Source organism: Dasypus novemcinctus, chromosome 4 (genome assembly GCF_030445035.2).
Source record: "Dasypus novemcinctus isolate mDasNov1 chromosome 4, mDasNov1.1.hap2, whole genome shotgun sequence".
Lineage (NCBI taxonomy): Eukaryota > Metazoa > Chordata > Mammalia > Cingulata > Dasypodidae > Dasypus > Dasypus novemcinctus.
Window position 1 is genome coordinate 3,900,833 of NC_080676.1, and position 24,210 is coordinate 3,925,042.

The following is a 24,210-nucleotide window of genomic DNA, read 5'->3' on the forward strand; positions in this document are numbered from 1 at the left end:
GGCGGGCGGGAAGAGAGGCAGTGGATCATCTGAGGCTGCAGTGGGGATGCTTGAAATTTGTGGTTGTGCAAGTGGAGGAACTTCAGTGAGGCCAGCTCCAGGCGTGCCTGCCACGGGAACAGGCAGGCACGGACGAGTTCAAGAGGTGGGGGAGCGGCGAGGCCGGGCTGGCGGGCATCACTTACGGGGACATCGAGGCCACGCCTTGGGCACAAGAGCGGCCTGGCGTGAAGAGGAAGACTGAAGTAGAGCCAGCGTCGTCAGTGTGTGGGGAGAGCGATGGTGGGAGACTTTGACAGCGGGGGTCCGGCTGAATGGCATGCTTCCAAAGGGCGCGAGAGATGGCGAGTGACGGCGTGGACTATGCACGGGGCAGCAGGAAGGCTGCGCCCTGCTTGTGGACGCCAAGGCGTGCGGGTGCAAAATCATCAGCTGCCATCTCTTGAGGGGGCTCCAGAGCAGGGGTGCTCCCAGGAGAGAGCTGGTTTTCCTCACGGTGGGCGTGACGGGGGTGCTCTGAAAGAGGCTGCGCCCAGGGACTGGGGAGTTCACCGATGACCATTTGGGAGGGCACAGCCAGCGATGTGCACGGTGGGTGCGTGGGAGGCGTCGGGGTCCAGGGAAAAGGGGCCAGAACATCGCGGGGATGGCGGTGTGCGGGGAAGAGGGGCCCTGCCAGGTGGAAACCGGCCTGAGCAGCTCCTTGAACTGAGCCGTTCGGGCCAGAAGACTGAGGCCACTAGGCCTGGAGAAGGACCGTCCCGGTGACCCAGCCCCCCTGCCCAGGGCTGGGGGGCGGTGACGTCGGTTTTCGGGTGGTGGTGGGCGACCCCCCGCTGCCGTAGGCGTTCAGCTGCACGGGCGTAGATGAGACCCAGGAAGTACCAGGGCGCACGTCCACGCGTGCGCTGGCGCTTCCAGTGACTGCCTTCTGCGGTCAAATGTTCCAAGGCGGCAGCGGCTTCCGTCCGCACCAGGGAAGGCTGGCAGGCCTGCGGGGGCGGAGCTGAGCTGACGCGGGAGCCCCGTGGCGACTGGCACACCCACCCCAGGGTGCCTCCCCCCACCCCCACATCCGTTACAACCTCCCCCAGCCGAAAGGGCACAGCTCTCGGGTGTGCTGTCACTGCCAAGGTAAAGGACCATGTCCCGAGGCACCATCCGATGATCCCAGCAGGGAGGAGGAGCTGAGTGGAAATGCCAGGCTGGGGGTGACCCGGGGAGCAGAGATGCCCTCCCAGGACCCCCCCGGCCAGGACCCCCACTGCCTCCTGGCATGGGGCCCTGCACACTTGTTCCTTGGGTAGGAGTGGTCTGTGAGGACCCTTGATCTCGCTGTGGGCGTGAGGGGTCCCCTAACCTGCCCTGAGTGATGCAACCCTGACAGCCCAGTGCCCGCACCCCAGGCCCTGCCCGTGCCCGGCAACCCCCAGGGACTCTGAAAATGCTGATCGTGTGGGTTCGCGCAGGAGGCGGGGCAGGAGGGAGGGCCACGGGCTCAGCAGAAGGAGGCCAGGCTATTTTGGGCTCTGCCTAACCCACCGGGGACATGGGAAAGTCACGGTCCCTCTCTGGTCTCAGTTTTCTAATCTATAAATTGTTAAGAGCTGCCAGAAAAATGAGTGATGTCCTTTCAAAATGTAACTTTCTGCTTTCCAGATTTCTAGATAAGTGGCTCTCACACTTGAGTCGGCATCGGCATCCCCTGGGGGCCTTGTTAAAACAAGCGCAGGCCCCATCCTGAGTTTCTGACTCCGTCCGCCTGGAGCGGGGCTCAGGGGTCCCCTTCCTAACTGGTCCCCAGGGGCTGCTGGTCCAGGGCCCAGACTTTGACCCGAGCAGGGTCAAGTGGATGATCCCAATAAAGCATCCTCTCCCCCCACTCTATGCAGAGGGAATACCTGAAACGAGGGCCTCTGCTATAACCCCCCATGCCCGGAGCAGCCCCCCACCCCTGACCTTCAGCTGCCACCCTCCCTCGGCTGGGATCCAGACCCTCAGCGGGCGACCAGCGAGGGAACGCTGGAGCCCTCGCTCTCACTCACTGAGTTCACGGCCAGGCTCGGCCCTTGGTCGACAGCAGCCCCCACCTGATGCTGCCCACTGAAGGACAGCTTCTGGGCCGGAAGAGCCGGGGGTGAGGAGGAAGATGGGAGGAGAGGGGAAGGGTCCTCTCGAGGCAGAGCGGGGAGTAACAGCAAACAGAGGCAGTGTCCACAGTAGGAGAAAACAATTAGAAAACTAATTCTGCTTTCACATTCAAACCTGGTCTACAAACTCATTACTTATTTGTTTAATCTACTTTGGCCAGAAGTGTTACTGCACCAAAAATATTTAATGAGTCAGGCTTCTTAATGCAAAATTCAAGCATATTTGTGCAATGAAATGAGTTTTCATGAACAGCGGGAGAACTTATCTAAGCGGTACCTTCTCGGCAAAGAAAGTTTCTCCTGGAATGGAAAGGTCAGTGGAAACAGTTCATCTGCATGCAAATTGCTCTTTGTCACCAGTACTGATGGGCCTGAAGTCATTGAAAGACAGAGTTGAGGTCATTTCTAAGGGTGCTTTTTACAAGGAAGAAGACAGCTCACCACCCCAACCTCTCACTCCCCATCTCATCGCCTGTACCTTTTAGGAGCTCATGCAATTTCATCTGAGGCCTAAGCGGATGTCAGCCTCAGTGATTTGGGATCTCTCTGAAAATGCTTCAGGGGCTGGGATGGAGAAAGGGGAAATGCGCTGGCTTCAGGGCTCTGGAAGCCTCGTTTCTGAACCACCCAAAAGAGCTCTGAATTTTTCTCTTTCACACTTTATGCTTCAGAGAAGCTTTTGTTTGGAGAAAGGATTCCACAGCTTTAAAAGAAAAAAAAAAAGATTGAAAACTGTTAACATTAGAGTAACATTTCAACTGGAACATTCCAGTGAGATGAGGATGGTCCAAGCTTCCCCAATTTCTGGGGTCTACACCATGCAGAAGTATCTTCAGACCCATTCCAGCTTCCTTGGGTGCAGGTTGCAAAACCACAACCCTGCTTCCCTCCTACCCCACCCCCCACTCCCAATTCTCCTTGGAAGACCAGTACCCATGTTTGGTAGAAATGAGCAATTTTGTAGCCCCTCTTACTTCTGATGTCTTGTAGAGAACAGTTTGCAATTAATTCAGGAGGAACAAACTATCATTGAACATCAGTTATGTACTCATACAGTGGGAAGAAGCTAAAACTATGACTTCTGGCCTTAAAGAGTTATTTCAGCGGCAGAGAGCAGAGATGAGCACCTGGAAAGTGAGACCATGGCGTGCTAGGTCCCAAGGTGGTGAACAGTCCAATGGGAGCCATGAAAATCAAGGATTTGAGCTGGCAGGCGGAAAGGGCATGCTGATGGATTTTGTGGTCTGTCAAGGCTAAGCAAGGGAAGTGTGTGGCTTGAGCTTGCCTTTAAAGCAGGTAGGGTTATAAAGACATGTGATCCAAGAGGGCAATTCCAAAAACAGTTATCCTGGGAGGTGGTGAGTAGAGCAGACTAGAGCAGTGGGTCGGCGGGAGGCAGGCTGGAGCGGCCAGTGGACACCACGTTGTTAAATATTAAAGAGGGAGCTGCGCTTTTTTTCAATGAGGAGCCCTAGAAAGTTTTTGAGCATCAGCATAACTTCTGTAAAAGTGAACTTCAAAAAGATTAATCTGGCTGCAGTGTAGTTTGAAATGAAGAGAGCCCAAGATGGGCAGGAGAGGTTTCTTGTGGTCTTTGTGAACTTCCACCATGGCTTTACCGTGGCCAGGGCCAAAAAGGGCAGAAGGTGAGGGTGCAGCCATCAACCTCATCTTCAGATATTTGCAAAATAGATCCCGGATTCAGGTGTGGCTCTATGAGCAAGTAAATATGCGGATAGAGGGGTATATTATTGGTTTTGATGAGTACATGAACCTCGTATTAGATGATGCGGTAGAGATTCATTCTAAAACAAAGTCAAGAAAACAACTGGGTCGGATCATGCTAAAAAGAGATGATATTACTCTGCTACAAAGTGTTTCCAACTAGAAATGGAGTGACAAGTTGTTGAGAAGTCAGTACATTTTTTTAGGTGTCAGTTGTTAGAAGTATAGTTCTAAAACAATTGTTCAAATTTTTTTTGATTACCCTTATATTATTACCATACCACAATAAATGCAGTGGGGTTGTTTTTATTTAAAAAAAAAAAAGATGGGCAGGAGAGTTGGGACAGTGCATTAGGTCTAAGGAAGTACAGGTAGGGAGACCAGGAGAAAGGCAGTGGCTGGACAGTGACCCCTTGGCCTGAGTCACACGATGGATGTGTGCCCAAAGCACATCCCCTCCCTGGAGTCCCGGGGTTACTTTATCCTCAGGGACAAGGCGCCCCATCTTCTAATTCCTAGAGAAGCTTCAGGTCATAACATCACATGGAAACCATCTCTCTTCTAAAGCACTGATCAGCCCAGCCTCTGGGGACCTCATTGTTAGCCTTCTCCTTCTCCATGCCAGTTCTTCTCCAGTGCTTCCACCCTGTTTTGGTCGACATGTTTATTTATTCTCTCAAAGCAATTTATCAGATTAATGGGATGCTACCCAAGGTTGCCGCTGGATCTTGCTCTTCACACTTACCTTGGGAACTATGCCCAGAGTTTGTTTGGCATGTGTGAACAGTGGTGGGCCCAGAAGAAGAGTTTAGGGTGGTTGCCAGGTCTCCTGGAGTTAGTTGGGACCAGGAAGGAGCAATGGGCCATGCAGGGCACATCATCAGAACACTCAGAAAATTCATAATGGGATTGATAGCCCTGTTTTACAGGTGAGTAATTTGAGGACCAAAGAAGTTAAGTAACATGCCCAAGAACAGACAGCAAAAAGACGACAGAGCCTGAATACAAAGCCACTCTCTCTGCAGCACTTGTAGTGCCCTGAGCACAGCCCTCCTTTATTTCTGCTAGTTCCTACTGCCCTTGGTTGGGACTCAGACTCCTTATTATTTCTTACCCCTTCTTGTTTTCCTCCAAAGCTAGGGTCTATGGTTTAGATTGGAGGTAGATATTATAAGAATGATTTGGCTGGTAAATGCTATTCTAAAAAGAATATAAGAGGTTAGCATTGCCATATGCTTAATTTGCTAGGCTGCCAAAATGCTATATACCAGAAATGAATTGACTTTTACAGTGAAGATTTCTTAACTTATAAGCTTACAGTTCTAAGGATGTGAAGATGTCCAAATCAAGGCAGCATTGGGTGGTGCTTTCTCCCCAAAAACTGGCTACCAGCAATCCTGGACTCCTCTGTCATATGGTGGAGCAGTTTGATATTATTTATGAATTCCAAAAATAGATACTGGATTATGTTTTAAACTGGTCCATTCCTCTGGGCATATTAGATTGCAGTAACTTCAGAGTTTTCACTTTTACTTGAGTAAATTATGATTAGGGCTTTGATTGGGCCATGTCAGTAGGACATTGAGTCCCCATCTCCTTTAGTGAATGGGGACTCAGAGAAATCAAAAGGGCAGAAGAGGGAGTTGGAATGTTTTTGATGCTGGAGCCCCAGGAAGTTAACACACAGGAGAAGAAGAGAGGAATAGAGACGGTTCCCTAAGCATGGCAGAGGCCCCAGGAAGAGAGCCTGATGGTCTACAGCTGACCTTGTGGAGAGAACAGAGCAGCTGAGCCTGGGGAGAATGACCCCCAGGAGAGAGACGAGCCTTAGCCCAGCCTATTGGAAGAAGCTGGGACCACGGAGCCTTAAGAGGAAGAGGAAGCCTGAGCCCTGGCAGGCGTCGGCTGCCATCTTGTTCCAGCACGTGGCAACAGACTCTGGTGAGGGAAGTAACTAATGCTTTATGGCCTGGTAACTGTAAGCTTCTACCCCAGATAAACACCCTCTATAAAAACCAACCGATTTCTGTATTTTGCATCAGCACCCCTTTGGCTGACTAACAGACAGGGCGAGGCACATGGTGGCTTTTCATTCTCTTCCGGCTTTCCTTGCTTGCAGCTCCTGGCCTCAGCAGCTTTCTCTCTGTGTCTCTCTCCATACTCATCCTGTTAAAAAGGACTCCAGTAGGAGCATGAAGACCCAGCCTGGGCCATGCCTTGCTGAAGTGACCTACCTACAGTAGGCTTACACCTGCAGGGATGGATTGTCTTGAAGAGCATGATCTTCTGGAGCCCCAACAGCTTCAAACTGTCACACCATGTGACTCACCAAATCCACTCCTCGGTATATACCCAAGAGGAAAACATACATTCACACAACAACTTGTGTGTGAATGTTCACAGCAGCTCAAAATCCATCAGTGCTAACGTCCATCAACTGCAGGATATTCATCTTAGTAAAATGAATGGCCAGGACTGTGGAAGGGGCTACACAGCCCCCCATGTGAGAAATGTTCAGGCTGGAGCAGCAGGGTCAATCTTAGGGGTCACTGTGAGAAGCACCCTGAGATGGAGAGGCCAGGGAAGGCTGCCCACCCATCCCAGCGTGGCCCATTGGGAGCAGAGCAGATGGGCGCCCCTTTCCATGGGCCGCCTCGGTAAGCTCAGTGTGGAAGTCCCCCTAACTGGAGAGACCATTTGTCATCCAGGAGCCTTGCCTGAGCCAAAGTAGAGAAGATTCGGTTGTGACCTGTGCCCCAGCTCCTAGTGTGGGTGAGATGTGGCCTCAAACAAGGTTGGCATTGGCATGAGTTCCACCCCCAGCAGCAGCTTTGTTTTTGCCTTATAATTAGATGAAATGTGCTAAAGTCTGAAACCCAAGCTTCATATTTTTATAACCTCTTCTAATATTTTACTCCAGTAGAGCAACTTAGGTTTTGATATATCTGAGTTTAGCTATTATTTTCCCTTAAAACTACCTATAAATACTTTTGATGTCTTAAGTATTTTAACATAATCCATTATATCACTTATCAGATCCCAAACTGGATTATGGTGAAAACTGCTGAAATAATTAACCCACACACACAAAAATCAATTAAGGCATGATGAAGTAATTTTTACCAAGTAAAAATAATGCAGGAGAACTCACTAATTTTCCTAGAGAAAAACATCAACTCATTTTCACATTTTGGACCCTGAGTTGCTTAATTCTTGGGGGAAAATGCCCATATCAAATAAAGACAACAAAATGAGTAAGAAGAAAACTTTGAAAATGACGGAGTCGATAACTAAGCTAGAAGGTCAAGGAATGTCATACACATAAAACATATCGTGCAGGGGAACCTGGGTGAGACAGCAAGGCTTCCTCGGACCAGCCTCCAGGGTCTGGATTGTGACTTCTTCACTTTTGGGGTAGAGTCCCACTCCCAGACCTGGCCTGGGTCCCCTGGATTTTAGGCCCCCCGGTCCCTTTTGGAGCCCTTCTTACAAATGGACGGTGGTCTGCCGGGCCCCATCCTGATATCACCACTGGGGACGAGTGGTCAGGGACCAGTCTGGGCTGGCACTCGCCCACGTCATCTGTGAGCCCTCCCACACTTTGCAGGTGGGACCATCCTGTCCCTGCAGTTTATCTACATCTTGTTCGTCGGTACAGAAGAGAACATTTGGGGCACGTTCTCTGCTGGACTTGATATACTATCTTGTATCTGTCTGCTTCAAAAGAGTAAGATTTCCCCCAAGTCTTCCTTAGCAAAAACAGAGACAAAGGACTTACTCACCTGCTTTGTTTGGTGTCTCTTCCCTGAGCCCCTTCATCTGTGAAGTTTAAGTTTCTTTCTGCTTTCGACACATTTAACGGGGCTCTTATTTTTGGCTGTAGCCTTTCCTAATAGATCCTTCTGTTTCTGATTCTGCTGAAACCTTTGCTGACTTTCTCTTTGGTGCCTGATGTGATGCTCTCCATTGCTTCTCCTCCTGTCTGGATCTCAGGTTCCTGTTGCGTCAGCTTCTTTATTTTGTAAGAATGTGTGCAGGGGCTTTGGGGGTTAATGTGGGTTCTTTGAGCACCTCCTCTTTAAACCCAACACGGCTTTCTTCAGCCTTCAGGACCTTTTTTTCCAACTACCCCTTAAACTAATTCTTCTTCCTTTATCTAAAGAAGGACATATATTTGCTTCTTTGCTAAGTTCAAAAAATTTGAAGAACTCTTTATTTTCACTTCCTTCTCTCAGTAGAATGTAGTCAGTAGCTTTGTGCATGCTTGTAGGGGAAAGATTCTTCCAAGCGTTCATGGAAACTCTAACTTCAGCTGAGGACACAGGCTTGCAGAGGCCAGATGACTGGCCGCGGCTCACTACTGAAACCAGCATGCTGGGATCACAGGCGCTGTCTCTGAATAAATCTTCCCAGCGCTCTTTAATCTGCTTTAGTTTTATGAGAAGAATTTGCTTTTGAGTGCATACCTGAGCTGGTTTTTATTTTCTGCCTTGTCGGGAGGTCGCATAGCACCTAAAACACCAGATTTAGAGATGGCATTTGCACTTGGAGGAGTTAAAAAACAAAACAAATGAATCACAGTAAGTAATCACTGATGGCAGATTTTCAGAGAGGAGAAGTAGTTTCTTCCTTTCTCTCCTGTGTTAAACCCCATTTCAATTAAAATGTAAAACAGAGTGACCTGCCTGAGGACAAACAGCCTACCCCAGGCCCTGTGGCCCTTGTGTCATCTCCATAAATCTGAGAGATGGTAGAAAAGCAGCAGTGGTGGCAGTTCTGCAACAGGCAGCGCCTCCCAGCCCTGTGTGCTGCTCATCACGTCCCTAGAACCAGGGGAGCTCCTCTCAGCAGATTTTTTTTCCAGGGCCGGGGGATTGAACCAGTGGGACCTCGTATGTGGGAAGCCAGAGCTCAACCACTGAGCCGCATCAGCTTCCCTGAGTTGGTTTTTATCATTTGTTTTGCTGGCTGTTTGTTGGTTTTTGTTTTGTTTTGTTTGTTTTTTTCCAGGAGGCACCGGAGACAACCAGGAACTCCCATCTCTCAGTGGATTTTTGATTGCCCTGCTCTATGATTGCCTCATTACAATCTGATCCCCCACGTGGACACTAACAACCATGAGGGAAGAGGCTGGGACTTCTCTACTTGTCCCTCTGTCCCCAGTGCTTAGCCCAGGTCTGGCACAGTGGATGGCAAATATGTTGAGTTTTTGTGTTTTTTTAAAACTGTATTTCAACTTCAAAAAATAATAACAGACAAAAGGCAACTTGACAAATTATGGAAGCGTTACTTCAAAAAATCCTGTCCAGGCACATTTATTTTATTTAATCTTAAAAACAAACTCAGTTGTTTCTCCAGTGTTCCAAAAGATGAATAAATGAGCACAGAGCAGTTACACGAGATGAGCAAGGTCTTCTTGTTAATGAAGAAAACGGGAAAAAAAAGCTTGATCATATGCACATCTCATAAAACTGAACTGGTTTTTAGTTTTTAGATGTGTCGTGTTTTGAATGATGACTCTCCAGGGATTAGCCACAAGGAGAGGAACCAAGGCCAGTCACATCCTGGGGCTGTTAGGACTCATCCTTTGTTTTTAAAATACATGCTACTTCAGCTCTCAAGGCAGAAGGATCCTGAAAACCAGTATGACACTGACCTGATTCACAGCCTGTAAATCGTGTTTCCACAGAAGTCTGCAAGGCAGCCCAAGCTGCACAGATAACCAGGCTTATCGGGAGCCGTTCATCCACCGTCCACCTGGGTGGACCGGGCAGAGCCATCAGGGTCACCAGGTGGTCTGGCCTGCTTCTGGAAAGTGCCCTCACCTGCCCTCATCCTCTCCACAAGGCCGAGCAAGGTCTTGCGAAGGATGACCACATGCCACCCGCGGCTGGGCACCATCTCTCCTGTTGCTAAATCCAGGGCTCAAGCCTCAGTTTCATTTCACTTGGCGGGAGCAGTTAGCACATTCTGGGAACCAGCGGGACCTCCTGCGGGGGAAGCTGGTGCTCACCACTGAGCCACACTGGCTTCCCCGAGTTGGTTCCCAGTGGAGCCAATTTCCACGTGGTTCCTACGAGATCACACCTTCTTGCCCGTCTTTCTCCTTCTTCGGCCTTTCTTTCTCAGACCCCTTGGCAGTTTCTCTTTGTCACCTGAATCTTAATGTTGGAGTGCCCACAGCTCAGTCCGAGGACCTCTTTTCTCTTTTTAGACTTACGATTTGGGTGAGCTCGGTCAGTTTCACAGCTTTGAATATCTTTGAAATGCTGATGCGCGTATCTCTATAATTTCTTATGCATCCACTTTTCCATTCTTGAACACGTAAAGGGCATCTCAAGCTTGACAGGTCCAAAGTTGAACCCCTAGTCTTGCCTCCCAACCTGCTTCTAATGAAGTCACCCATGATCTCAGTTGATGGCAACCCTCTCCTCCAATTGCTAAGGCCAAAAACCTTGGAGTCATCTCAATTCTATTTCCTCCACATCCTGTATCTATCAAAGATATTCTGAACATATCCAGAATCTGACCGCCTCCGCTTCTGTGAGCCTGTCCAAGAAACCATGGTCTTGAAGCAATTGCAAAATCTTTCCACTAGGTCTTTCAGCTTTTGCATGGCTGCCAGTGTTCTATTTGCAACAGAGCAGAGTGTGATCCTGCTCCCACGGAGGTCAGACCCCAGCACGCCCCTGTTCTCACCCCTCTGATGGCCCTGCCTGCTCAGCCTTCAGCTGCATCTCTGCTCCAGTTCCACTGGCCCTTTTGCATTCCTCTGAAACTCCCGCCGGCTCCCAGATCAGAGCCGTTTGCCCTGGCAGTTGCATCTCAAATGCTCTTCTCCCAGGTGTCCTCCCCCTCCTTCAAGTCTGTGCTCAAACACTTGCTTTTCATGGAGGCCCTTCCTGGCCACACAGCTTGGAATCACAGCCCTGTCCTGTCATCTGCCCTTGGGCATTTCACGCCCCTTCTTCCCTGCTCTATTTTTTTCCATGATGCTTAATATCTTTTCTTATTCTTTATTAGTATCATTATTTTCAATACAGAAGTTACAGGTTACAGAACAGTCATGTATAAAATACAGGATTCCCATATACTACCCTATTGCTAACACCTTGCAGTGGTGTGGAACGTTTGTTCCACTTGCTGAAAGCACATTTTTATAATTGTACTGTTAACTGTAGTTCATGGTCTAACTTAGGGTTCACTGTGTAGTGCAATGCCATGGATTTTTTTTTTCATTTTTTTTATTAGAGAAGCTGTAAGCTTACAAAGCAATCATGCATAATGTACAGAATTCCCGTCTATCCTCCCTCCACCAACACATCGCACTGGTGTGGAACATTTGTTACAATTGATGAAAGCGCATTTTTCATCAATTAACTGTACTACAAAGTGTAGTCCAAGGTTTAACTTAAGTTTCACTGTGTAGTGCAGTACTGTGGATTTAAAAATTTTTTTTTCTATCACTAGATATGCAACCTAATATTTCCCTTTTTTTTTTTTTTTTTAAAGATTTATTTACTTATTTAATTCCCCTCCCCCGGTTGTCTGTTCTCTGTGTCTTTTTGCTGCGTCTTGTTTCTTTGTCCGCTTCTGTTGTCGTCAGCGGCACGGGAAGTGTGTGCGGCACCATTCCTGGGCAGGCTGCACTTGCTTTCGCGCTGGGCGGTTCTCCTTACGGGGCGCACTCCTTGCGCGTGGGGCTCCCCTACGTGGGGGACACCCCTGTGTGGCACAGCACTCCTTGCGCGCATCAGCACTGCGCATGGGCCAGCTCCACACGGGTCAAGGAGGCCCGGGGTTTGAACCGCGGACCTCCCATGTGGTAGACGGACGCCCTAACCACTGGGCCAAAGTCTGTTTCCCTTCCCTTTTTAAGATATGTATTTCAGTGCTGTTAATTACTTTCAAAATGTGCTATCAGCACCACTATGCATTACCAAAACATTTCCATCATTCCAAGTAGGAACTCAGCGCATTTTAAGCTTTAACATCCTATTCCCTATCCCCACCCCAACCCCTATGAGTTTGGTTATTCTAATTATTTCATGTGAGTGAGATCATACAATATGTGCTGTTTTGTGCCTGGCTTACTTCACTGAACCTGATGTCTTCAAGGTTCATCCATGTTGTCACATGTATCAGAATTTCATTCCTTTTTTATGACTGTGTAATATTCCGTTGAATGTATCTGCCATATTCTGTTTATACATTGGTTGATGGACACTTGGATTACTTCCATCTTTTGGCAATTGTGAATGATGCCTCTATGAACATGGGTGTGCAAATGGTGGTTCAAGTCCCTACTTTCAATTCTTCTTGGTATATACCAGGTAGTGGGATTGCAGGGTCATATGGTAATTCTAAATTTAACTTTCTGAGGAACTGCAAACTGTCTTCCATAATGACTGCACAATTCTATATTGCCACAATTCTATAATGCAGCTTTCTCTGCCTCTGCATTCAACCCAACACTTGTAATTTTCTTTTATTTTAAATATAGCTATTCTAGTGAGTGTGAAATGGTGTCTCGCTGTGGTTTTTTTTTTTTTTTTTGTTTAAAGATTTATTTATTTATTTAATTCCCCCCCCTCCCCTGGTGGTCTGTTCTTGGTGTCTATTTGCTGCGTCTTGTTTCTTTGTCCGCTTCTGTTGTCGTCAGCGGCGCGGGAAGTGTGTGCGGCACCATTCCTGGGCAGGCTGCACTTGCTTTCGCGCTGGGCGGTTCTCCTTACGGGGCGCACTCCTTGCACGTGGGGCTCCCCCACGGGGGGGACACCCTTGCGTGGCATGGCACTCCTTGCGTGCATCAGCACTGCCCATGGCCAGCTCCACATGGTTCAAGGAGGCCCGGGGTTTGAACCGCGGACCTCCCATATGGTAGACGGACGCCCTAACCACTGGGCCAAAGTCCGTTTCCCTCGCTGTGGTTTTGATTTGCATTTCCTGATGGCTAATGTTACTGAGCATCTATTCACTTGCTTTTTGTCCATTTGCATATCTTCTTTGTAGAGATGTCTATTCAAGCCCACTTTCTAATTGAGTTGGTTTCACTTTTTGTTGTTAAGTTAAAGGATTACCTTGAATATTCTGTATATTAAATCATTATCAGATATGTGGTTTCCAAATATTTTTACCCATCATCTAGATTTTCCCTTTACTTTCATGATACAGTCCCTTGAGGCACAAAACTTTTAAATTTTGATGAGGTCCCTTTTATCTATTTTTTCTTTTGCTGCTTGTGCTTTGGATGTAAAGTCTAAGAAACCATTGCCTAACACAAGGTCCTGAAGCTACTTCCCTAGGTTTTCTTCTAAGAGTTCGATAGTTCTGGCCCTTATATTTAGGTCTTTGATCCCTTATGAGCTGATTTTTGTGTAAGTGTGAGATAGGGGTCCACCTTCATTCTTTTGCAAATGGAGATCCAGTTTTCTAGCACCATTTGTTGAAGAGACTGTTCTTTCCCAATTGAGTAGACTTGGCAGTCTTGTAAAAAATGAATTGTAATTAGGCATGATAGTTCATTCCTGAACTCTCAATTCTATTCCATTACTCAATGTATCGATCCTTGTGTCAGTACCATGCTGTTTTGACCACTGTAGCTCTGTAATATGCTTTAAAGTCAGGAAGTGTGAGTTCTCCAAATTTGTGCTTCCTTTTCAAATAATTTTGGCTATTTGGGGCCCTTTGCCCTCCCATATAAATTTGTCTATTGACTTTTCCATTTCTGCAAATAAGGTTGTTGGAATTTTTATTGGGATTGTGTTGAATCTATAAATCACCTTGGGTAGAATTGACACTTTAAAAATATTTAGCCTTCCAATCCATAAACATGAAATGTTCCTCTTTTAGCTATGTTTTGTAGTTTTCTGTGTACAAGTCATTTACATCCTTGGTTAGATTTATTCCTAGTTACTTGATTCTTTTGGTTGCTGTTGTAAATGTAATTTTTTTCTTGATTTCTCCTTCTGATTGCCTACTGCTTGTATATAGAAATGTTCCTCATCTTTGAGTACCCCTCCATATCCCTGAATTTATTTATTAACTCTAGGAGCTTTATTGTAGCTTTTTTTGCAGGATTTTCTGTACATAAGGTCATGTCATCTGCAAATAGGGTACGTTTTACTTCTTCCTTTCCAATTTGGATGCCTTTTATATCTTTTTCTTGCCCAATTGATCTGGCAAGAAATTCCAATACAATGTTGAATAACAGTGGTGACAGTAGACATCCTTGTCTTGTTCCAGATCTTAGAGGGAAAGCTTTCAGTCTTTCATCTTTGAATATGATGTTAGCAGTAGGTTTTTCATTTATGCCCTTTATCATATTGAGGAAGTTTTCTTCTATTCCTTTTTCTAAGTGTTTTTATCAAGAAGTAGTGATAGATTTTGTCAAAGATGATCATGTGTTTTTCTTCCTTCATTCTATTAATGTGATGTATTGCATTAATTGTTTTTCTTATATTGTGCCACCCTTGTATATCTGGTTTAAATCCCTTTTGATCATGGTGTATAATTCTTTTAATGTGCTGTCAGATTTGGTTTGCTAGTATTTTTGTTGAGGATATTTGCATGTATATTCGTAAGAAATATTGGTCTGTAATTTTGTTTCCTTGTTGTAGCTTTGTCTGGCTTTGGTGTAAGGGTAATGCTGGCTTCATAGAGTGAATAAGGGAGGATTGCCTTCTCTTCAATTTTTGGAAGAGTTTCAGCAGAATTGCTGTTACGTCTTCTTAGAATATTTGGTAAAATTTCCCTGTGAAGCCATACGGTCTTGGGCTTTTCTTTGTTGGGAGGTTTTTGATTACTGATTCAATCTCTTTATTAGTAATTGGTTTGTTGAGATCTATTAATATTTTTTCTTGAGTCAGTGTAGGTAGTTGCTGTGCTAGGAATTTATCCATTTCATCTTGGTTATCTTATTTATTGGTATACAATTGCACACAGTATCCTCTTATAGTCATTTTTATTTCAGTGGGGTTTTGATTTTATTTATTTGTATCCTCTCTCTTTTTCCATGTAAATATACTTAAGTATATGTCAATTTTATTGATCTTTTCAATAATGATTCTCTCTATTGTTTTTATTTTGTTTTGTTGTTGCAGTTGTTCTCTATTTTATTTATCTCTTCGCCAATCTTTATTATTTCCCTTCTTCTTCTTGTGTTAGGTTTAGTTTACTCTGCTTTTTCTAATTCTTTCAGTTCTGAGGTTAGGTCTCTGATTTGTAATATTTCTCCTTTTTTAATGTAAGTATCTGGCATGATAAATTTATTCTTCCTACTACCTTTGCAGCTTCCCATAAGTTTTGGTATGCTGTATTTTGATTTTCATTCGCCTCAAGATATTTCCTGATTTCCTTTGTGATATCCTCTTTAACTTATTGGTTGTTTAAGAGTATGTTGTTTAATTTCCACATATTTGTGAATTTTCCATTTTCCTCTCTGTTATTGATTTCTAACTTCATTCCACTGTGATCAGAGAAAATGCGTAATATGATTTTAATATTTTTTTATTTTATTGAGGCTTGTTTTCTGACCTAAGATATGGCCTGTCCTGGAGGATGATCCATGTGCGCTCAAAAGAAAGAGTATTCTGTTGTTGTTGGGTGAAGTGTTCTCTAAATGTCTGTTAGACTAGTTGGCTTAGAGTACCGTTCAAGTCTTGTATTTCCATATTGATCTTCTGTCTACATGTTCTATCCATTATTGAAAGTGGTAAATTAAAGTGTCCTACTAGTAATGAAGAACCGTCTATTTCTCCCTTCAAATCTGTCAGTGTTTGATTTATATGTTTTGGAAACCTGATGTTAGGTGCATATATATTTGTAATTGTTAAGTCTTCTTACTGAATTGACTCCTTTATCAGTATATACTGACTGTCTTTGTCCCTCTTAACTGTCTTGACTTAAAGTCTATTTTATCTGATGTTAGTAGAGCTACCCTCATCCCGACTATCTTTCAGTTTCTATTTGTATATTTTCTTCATGTTCATCTTGTCTGATGTTTTCATTTGATTTGATACCAACTTAACTTTAATAGCATTTAAATACTGTTTCTATACCCCTGTATTCCCCCCACTTTTATTTACCTATCATCACTTATATCTTTGTACATTGTATATCCAAAACCATTGATGTATCTTTATGTTTATGCGTTTGCCTTTTAGCACCTGTAGGAAGTAAGAAGTGAAGTTACATACCAAAAAGCACAATAGAATATTACTGGCCTTTATAATTGCCCACATAGTTACCTTTAATGGGTGTCATTATTTCTTTAACCTGTTTTGAGCCATTGTCCTTTCCTTTCAGTCTGAAAAACTCCCTTTAACATTGCTTATAGGGCAGGTCTAGTGGCGATAAACTCCCTCAGCTTTTGTTTCTCAGGGAATGACTGATTCTCTCCATTTTTTAAAGAAAGTCTTGCTGGATGTGAAACTTTTATTTGGGGATTGTTTGTTTTCTTTCCACACTTCAAGTATTTCAACCCACTGCTTTCTCTGTTCCATGGTTTCTGATGAGAAATTGGCACTCAATCTAATTGGGACACCCTTTACATGACATGTTGTCTTCTCTTGCAGCTTTCAGAACTCTCTCGTCCTTTGCATTCAACAGTATGATCAGTTTGTATTCTTCATGCATACCCTTTTTGGTCTTCTCTGGGCTTCTTAGATGTGCATATTCATGTCTTTTGCTAAGTTTAGGAAGTTCTCTCATTATTTCTTTGAATATTCCTTCTGTCACTTTCTCTGTCTCTTCTTCTTCTGGGACTTCCATAATGTCTACATTGGTCCACTTGATGATGTCTCAGAGGTCTCTTAGGCTATTTTTATTTTTATAATTCTTTTTTTCTTTCTGCTTCTAAACCTGACTCATTTCAATTATCTTGTCTCTGAGTCCACTAATTCTTTCTTCTGCCAACTCCAATTTGCAGTTGAAACCCTCCTGGAAGTTTTTCCTTTCAATTATTGTGGTCTACAGTTCTAGTAGTTCTATTTCATTCCTTTTGTAAATTTGTATCTCTTTACTAAGATTCTAACGTTCCTTGTTCATTGTTTTCCTGATATCCTTACGTTCTTTCTCTGTGTTTTCCTTCTCCTTAAAATGCTTAAAAATACCTTCCTTTAGCATTTTTAAGATCATTTTAAAGTCTTTGTTCAGTATGTCTACAGTCTCATCTTCTTTGTTGGTGTTTTCTAGATTTTTATTCTTTGCCTTTCACTGGGCTGTCATTTCCTATATCTTTGTTTGTCTAGTACTTTTTTGTTGCACACTGTACATTTTAATATTTCGGAATCTTAACTCCAGGATGTATTCCCAGGTATCTGTTTCTTGCGTTTGTAACCAGTTGGTGAAGAGACAGGTTGTCTTGAGCTTCAGCCCTCCAGTCAGGAAGGTCCACCCAAAGTGAATGCAGGCCACAGGAACTTCCGTGTCTTTTCTGGACCTGTGTCTTGTCTTGTTAATTGCTTCAAAGTTCCCCACTTAGAGTTTGAATACCTCTCTGTTTCCCAGGAGACTGAACTCTCTCTCCTAGGTGTTTACTCCATACTCTCTGCCTCTGTAGTTTCTTACACTCTTTCTGCTGTCTCAAGCTGCTTTCTCCTGGAGGAAAAATTCTGGAGAGCAGTTTTCCAAGTCAGTCTTTCCCAGCCAGAATGATGCCAGGGACCCAGGAAGAAGAGTCAGCTCCAGGCTGACCAAGGGAGGGGATCAGGAAGAGCACCAGAAGCTTCTCCTCAGCTGCTTTTGTCCAGGGTGGGTTAGAAAAATGGCCACCTTCAGAGCCGGGCCCCCACCTCACCCCCAGTCGGGGAAGAGGATTTTTATCCCCCTTTCTGTCACCAGCGAGCCAGCCAGGGCCTGCCCTAAGAGTGGGGGTTGGACAGCAGTAATCACTGCACAGAGGGAGCAGTTTACCAGTCATTACTGTAATTTACCAGCCTCTTCCTCCCACTCTTCCCTGGATGTAGCACACTATTCTACTGGATTCCAGAGCTTCTAAATAGTTACTTCAGACAATTCCTGCCTGTTTATAGTTGTTCTGGTAGAAGAAGTGAGTCTTGGGGTTTTCTACTATGCCATCTTCTCACAGTCTTATCTCACTTAGTATCTTTTAGCATATCCGTTATTTATTTATGCCTCTGAATCCCTCCACTAGAAAGTAATCTATAAGAGAGGAGGGAATTTTATTTATTTCACTTACTACTTTATCTCTAGAACCTAGAATAATGACTTGCCCATGGTAAATGCTTGATAAATATTGACTTAATGAATTAATTAAACTACTAATTAATTAATTAATCAATTAGCCTGGGTCATGAATCTAAGATGGGAAGGAGAAAAAATGTATTTGGTGGCAAAGTCAGGATCCAAAATTTATTTCAACTTACTAGATTACTTGGCTAATTTTACGTTTAAAAAATATATATATGCACACACATATATAGCCCTATAGTCAAAGCAAAAGCCAACTCTATAGAATAAAATATTAGGAGCATTACCATGGAAAAACCTGAAAGTTGTACTTGACTGTGATTTCAGAATCAAACAATGGGGTCATGTCTCTAATACAATTGATCACATTAGTTGAAATTTAGTATGAAGATCATGGTGGATATTTACTTTTACACTGGTCTTTGTTGATCCGAGGGTAGGGTAAGAATTGGGTTCACCTCTGAGTCTCAGGCCTAAAAAGCGATGTAGATTATGTGGGCCCCATTTAAAAGAGTCACCTTGATAGCTGTATTTCATGGGAGAAATATTTGTAGTGAATGGCCATTATTTTCAGCAGGAAAAACTCAGAGGAGACATAACTAGTTTTTTTGAGATATTTCAAAAGCCATTCTGTGGAAGAGGGAACATTCTATATTACTTCAATTGGCAGAACTGAGACCAGTGGGAAGAAGACAAATTTCAGATATGAATCGGGAAGACATGCAAACTGGCGAGTTACCTAAGTAGGGAGCCAATGAGCCTCCCCTCCCTACAGCTTCAGCAGGCAGTGGGCAGCACATAATTGAGAGGGAAATTGTATGGGGCGTTTAGGACTGAATTAATTCAGATCCTCCAAAATGGGATTAGAGGTACAAGACATTTATTGGGGAAGCCATCTGTGAGAAGAGCTGGGTTGGGAGAGGAGACTGGGAGAACTATGAGGCCACAGTGAAGTTCTGATACCTGTGGAGGAGAGAGGGAAGGAAGGCGTATTGTGTAGGAAGAGACCTAAGGTGCCATGCTGTTCCAAGAACGTGTGGGGAAGGTGAGCAGAGTGTGAGTGGGGGTCCTTGAGCTAAAGTCTCCTGTTCAGAGGAGTGTCACGTCTTGTGAGAATGGGCCCGCCATAGGATTCCTGCCACTTTCAATCGTTGGCTGGGGGCAACCTGTGGGAAGTGCTGCCTCAGTGTGAATGTGATGATGGGTTTCAGAACTCAGCAGCTGGGGCCATCAGTCAGTTACATTTCCGGGACCTAGAGATCGGAGAGGTGCACTGTTGTGGCTGCAGCAAGGTCTCCCATGGGAACTGTGCAAACTGGCCTTCAAAGTTCCCAGAAGGACACTGTGATTCTAAGGCTTCATCTCAGCACTTCTCACACCAGGCACTCATCGTTGATTCCCTGTTTCCTCCTTGGACTGTGAGCATCTTTAGAACAAGTGCTCTCCATACCCCCTCACCCCCGGTGCTGTGGCCAGCAAGTAGCAGGTACTCACTGAGAGCACAATGAGTGGTGGAGAATGCTGGGACCAGGTTCCCTGGGGCTCGTAGCAGCATCCAGTAATTTCAGGTGCAGGTCTCAGAGAAGAATCTGTTAACTTAAATTGAGGATAGTACATGTCACTCAACCATAATCCCCAGAGAAACCCTTGTAAAGTGCAGTTCAAGGGAGGAAAGGACCTTCATCACTGCAGAGACGCCAGGACTAAACGCAACAGCGCCTGAGCGGAGCACGTGCTGAAGCCTCATCTATTACCCGCCTCCTTCCATGGAAAGACAACCCTCATTTATTATTTCCAGACTGTTTTCATTTTACTTATACCGTAGAAAAAAAATGTCAAGTTGGGAAGTAAAATATTGTTTCCAAATAGAGATTTCAGAGTCACATTTTGGAAATATTATCCTGTTTCCAAATGGGTGGTTTCTGTATCATTTCTTCATTTATATTTGTGAGCTCCTTATTGCAAATGTCCTCATTTGGAAAACTCTGATAGTACCCCTGTTGCTGGACCACATTCATGTCTTCTTGAGAGATGCTTTCTGTCTTCCTGCTGGAGTGCAGTAAAATCTTACATGCAGCTTCAGAAAGTAATTTTTGCCAGAATGTTCCTTTCTATTGCACAATAATTCTGCACTGACCAGTTCCACTCACTTGCTATCATCCCTTGCCTCCAGGTTCTGTTCTCTGCAATAGCACAGCACATTACTGCTAGATTGTGATCCCTTCAACACCTTTTTATCTTGCTCCACTCCTGCTCAAAAACATTCTCTTGCTCCTCTTTCTCTACTCTCTCAAGCCCGGAGTCCTTGTCTCCAGCTTTCCCAGGCTGCCCCGTTTTCCTCTGACTTCTCCAATCGCCCCTTGATTTGGTCACACTTTTCTCCTCCCTGCCCATGAAAACAACATGTCTGTTCCAGCCCCTGCCCTCGTGCGTGTTCTTCTCTCCTGAATGATTGCCTTTTCTCTCCTCTGTTACTCTGATTCCACTTGTTCTGCAAGACTCATAGGAAATTCTGCAGACCCAGCTCAGCCGGTAAGAAAGAAATGGTGGAGTTCGAGCCCAGTGATATTGGCCTCCTTATCTATCTCTGAAATGGCTCTTCTCATGGAGTTGGGGTCTGTTCATCTTCCCTCTCTCCTCCTCTCTCCACAGCCCCTTCCACCGTTCCCATCATGCACCAGGTCAGCGCCACCATGAGGAGCATCACCCTGTCATGGCCACAGCCGGAGCAGCCCAATGGCATCATCCTGGACTATGAGATCCGGTACTACGAGAAGGTGAGCCAGCTCTGCCTGCAGCTTGCGAGATGCAGGGCCAGCCACTTTCCCAGGGCTGGTGGCCAGCGAGGGCACCCTGTGGGAAAGAGACCTGCTAGACCCACCCTCATCTAAGTCGGGGGTGATGGCGGCTTGAACTGGCGTGGAAGCAGAGGGCTGGTGAAGAGTAGCTGAGAGTCAGGTATTTCCAATGGGTTAGATGTTGGTTGTGGGAGGACTTGTCCTGAGCCATGAGAAGGATGGAGCCACCACTGCCAGAGAAGAAGACAACTGTGGGTAGAACCTATCTGAGTAAGGAAAGGAGCAGGAGTCTGAGATGTCCATGAGCTAGCCAAGGAGGGGGTGTGGAGTAGGCAGTTGGATGTGCATGTCTGGAGTTAAGGAGAAGACTGCATTGGGGATGCCCACTTGGGAGTTGTGGACAGGTGGCTGGTATGGAACGACCGCCCTGGAGGAGCTCGTCCCACCGGCCAGTGGACATGAAAGGACCGAGGACCGAGACCTGCAGTCCTCCACCGTCCAGGCGGTGTGAGGAGTGGAGCATGACTGCTCTGGGAAAACTGGAGTCCTAGGTTTCAGGACCTTCTGGAACCAACCAGCATGCAGCTGAGGGCAAATTACTTAACACTCAGGGTTGCAATTTTCACATGTGTAAAGCGGCAGCAGTTTCCCTCCCCGGATGTGGAGGGCCAGATGGATCCCCAGTCTGGTCTGTGTGGAGGTGTGCCCTTCAGCCATTAGAGCTGAACTTGAAAGTGAGGTGGAGGGTCCAGCTGTGTTCTGGTCCATTTAGAGAAGACAGGGGTTTGTAGACAGTTGATTCAGGTGATTCAGTGAATTAGGGATCATTTAAACTGTGAGATTCATGAACACCCATTATATCCATTCGGCTTTGAATTGGAGCCCTTTATTTGCCAGAAATTTTTCATCAGCTAATAAAGTAAATATTGACTTTCCAAAATATTTTGTTTGAGGCCCTGTTTGGACCAAATAACCACATGGTCTTTGTTTGTCACCAAATTGGCCTAATGCGTCCACAGAGTATCACCTGTGGCCAGTCTGTGGCTTGATGTCAGGGTCTCCAACCCACACAGACACAGGAACTTGTTACCCTGTGGAAATAGCAATTCATTTTAGCAAAATAGAATAATGTCTTTTCAGGGTGCTCCTCTCGAGTGCCAGGAACCACAGAAACATGATCTCCTTAAGCCTTCACAGCCCGGTGTGATAAAAGCGTACCATTGGTATGGGTACAGAAACCGATGCACAGGTGATTTAAAACTTGCATGGCCAGGAAGTGAGCCTGCAGCAGGATTCTCTGCCCTGCAGCAAGTGGCAGCGTTGGGAAGAGGCTGGCTGCCTTGGGGACAACTGCTCCTCCCCTCAGCTGCTGTGCCGAGACAGGCACTTCCCTGGGAAAGGGCGAAGGACCTAATGACAGGCTGGGGACCGGATGCCTCCAGGCCTGCGCCCCCGTGTCCTGGCCCCTCAGGTCCCAACCCACCCCAAGCTCCTCTGCTGCCTTTCCCTTCACATTCAAAGCTTCTCCTTGAAAAACTGATTCACCTCAACTTCTGAAAATGTGGAAGAGGCTTGCTCTCCAATTCCAGGCCGTCTCCCTTCCTCTTAGTAATTTATACTAATTGTTAGCAGGCACACGCGCACAGCAGCTCCATGCCCGAGGCATCTTCTGTACCTCAGTGAAGCACGTTACTGTCCCACCATGGAGGAAAGAATGCTTTCTTGGGAGCACAGAAGATGCACTGCCAGAGCATCAGTTACCATTCCGCGTGCTACTACACAACTCTCCTTCCTTTAGGAAGTGCTCGACTCTAAAATCCATTCCATTGCCTTTACCTTTTCTAATAGGACTAAAGAAAAAGACATTAACCTGTGAGGGTGTTTTTAAATAAGAACCACTATAAGAATATTTCATCATATAGTGAGTACCTATTATGCACCAGACACACAGAAATACATTAGCTCTGATGCTTAAAGGGAAAAAAGAAAGAGCCACATCAGAGAAAAGTGAAATGACTTAGCAGGACCACACAGGTCACATGTAGGGAATCACTGAACCAGAGCTATAGACAGTTCTATTATATTTCAAGGGTGGAACTTTCCAGACTCATTATGGAAGGGGATATAATCACCCTCAAGGCTGAGCATCTCAAAATCAATGTGGCCCTGAAAAAGAGATTGATTCTTAATTTTACATCTAAATGCTTATATCCAGAACGCTCTGTCACTTTTTATTAGCCCACCTGCTCCACGTGGCCGAGGAATCTTGGTCTGTGGCAGGTCCAAGGGGAATTAGGACTCAGCCCAGTAGATGTCCTGGATCCAGTCCAAAGAACCCAAACCCACCAATCTCTCATTCTGTGTCACTTCCTCTCCCCCAGGGACATCTCAGCCAGCTCCTTCATCCAAACCAAGAATCAGCAAAAGACCAGATCATAAATATTTCCGGATTGCAGACCATAACATTTCTGTTGCAAGGACTCAATTCTGCGACTATATCATGGCAGCAGCTATAGACAACAGATAGGATAATTTCTGGGCATGACTATGTTCCAGTAAAACTTTGTTTGCAAAGACAGGTGGCTGGCCCATGGGCACTAGTTTGCCAAGGCTTGACAAGCCTCCGTGGGCCTCTTGTCCTGCATCACCCTCGCTTTTTGTGCTCAGGCACCCTTCGGTTTCAGCTCTGTGAATAGAATTAATGATGCTTTCACCTCCTCCAATCGCTCATTAATAGAGAGCTCAGATGTCATCAAGCTGATGACACTCCTAGAGCCTCTTCCATGTTCATCTCCTTCCCCATTTTAATATGATTCCATCCATCATTCTCTCTTGTTTACTGTCTTGTAGCACTTTTCACTCCTGGTGTCAGCGCTTGTAGGCAAACCATAGGAGGAGCATCTACATCTGCTCTCGGCTGTCTTAATGATTAAGCGTCAAGCGGTTTACTTGCACTTCATAATAGCTGTCTACGCTAGGACGGGCTGGTTTAGGCCTTGGGAATTTCTACCCTTCCAATTTTAGGATCATTTTCTCATAGAAACTCTTTCAGAGCTTGGCAATATACTCTGCTCAATCGATTGGTTCAAATAACTGGACTGAAGTGTGCTGTTTATTCATTCATTTAGCACTGCGTCGCTGGCCACCCAGGCAGCGCCAGCCTGTGCCGCATGTTGGGGATGGAGAAAGAAGGGAGGGGCGGTCTCTGCCCTCAACACCTGCACCCTTCTCTCTCCCACATACTCATCAAATCAGTCATAAGTGACAAAAATGAGAAATAAAGAGAGCAAGCTTGTCCCTCCCTCTCACTCATTTGCCTGGAGGTA

The 24,210-nt window shown here is 45.5% G+C and overlaps 1 protein-coding gene across 1 annotated transcript in view; it reads left to right on the top strand.

Moving 5' to 3' along the window:
- Nucleotides 1-24,210, top strand: part of EPHB1 (EPH receptor B1) — a 458,872-nt gene that overhangs the window by 340,442 nt on the left and 94,220 nt on the right. The window contains exon 6 of the mRNA XM_058294989.2: nucleotides 20,739-20,863. Within this exon, the coding sequence (XP_058150972.1) occupies nucleotides 20,739-20,863 (125 nt within the window). The remainder of the gene's footprint in view (nucleotides 1-20,738; nucleotides 20,864-24,210) is intronic.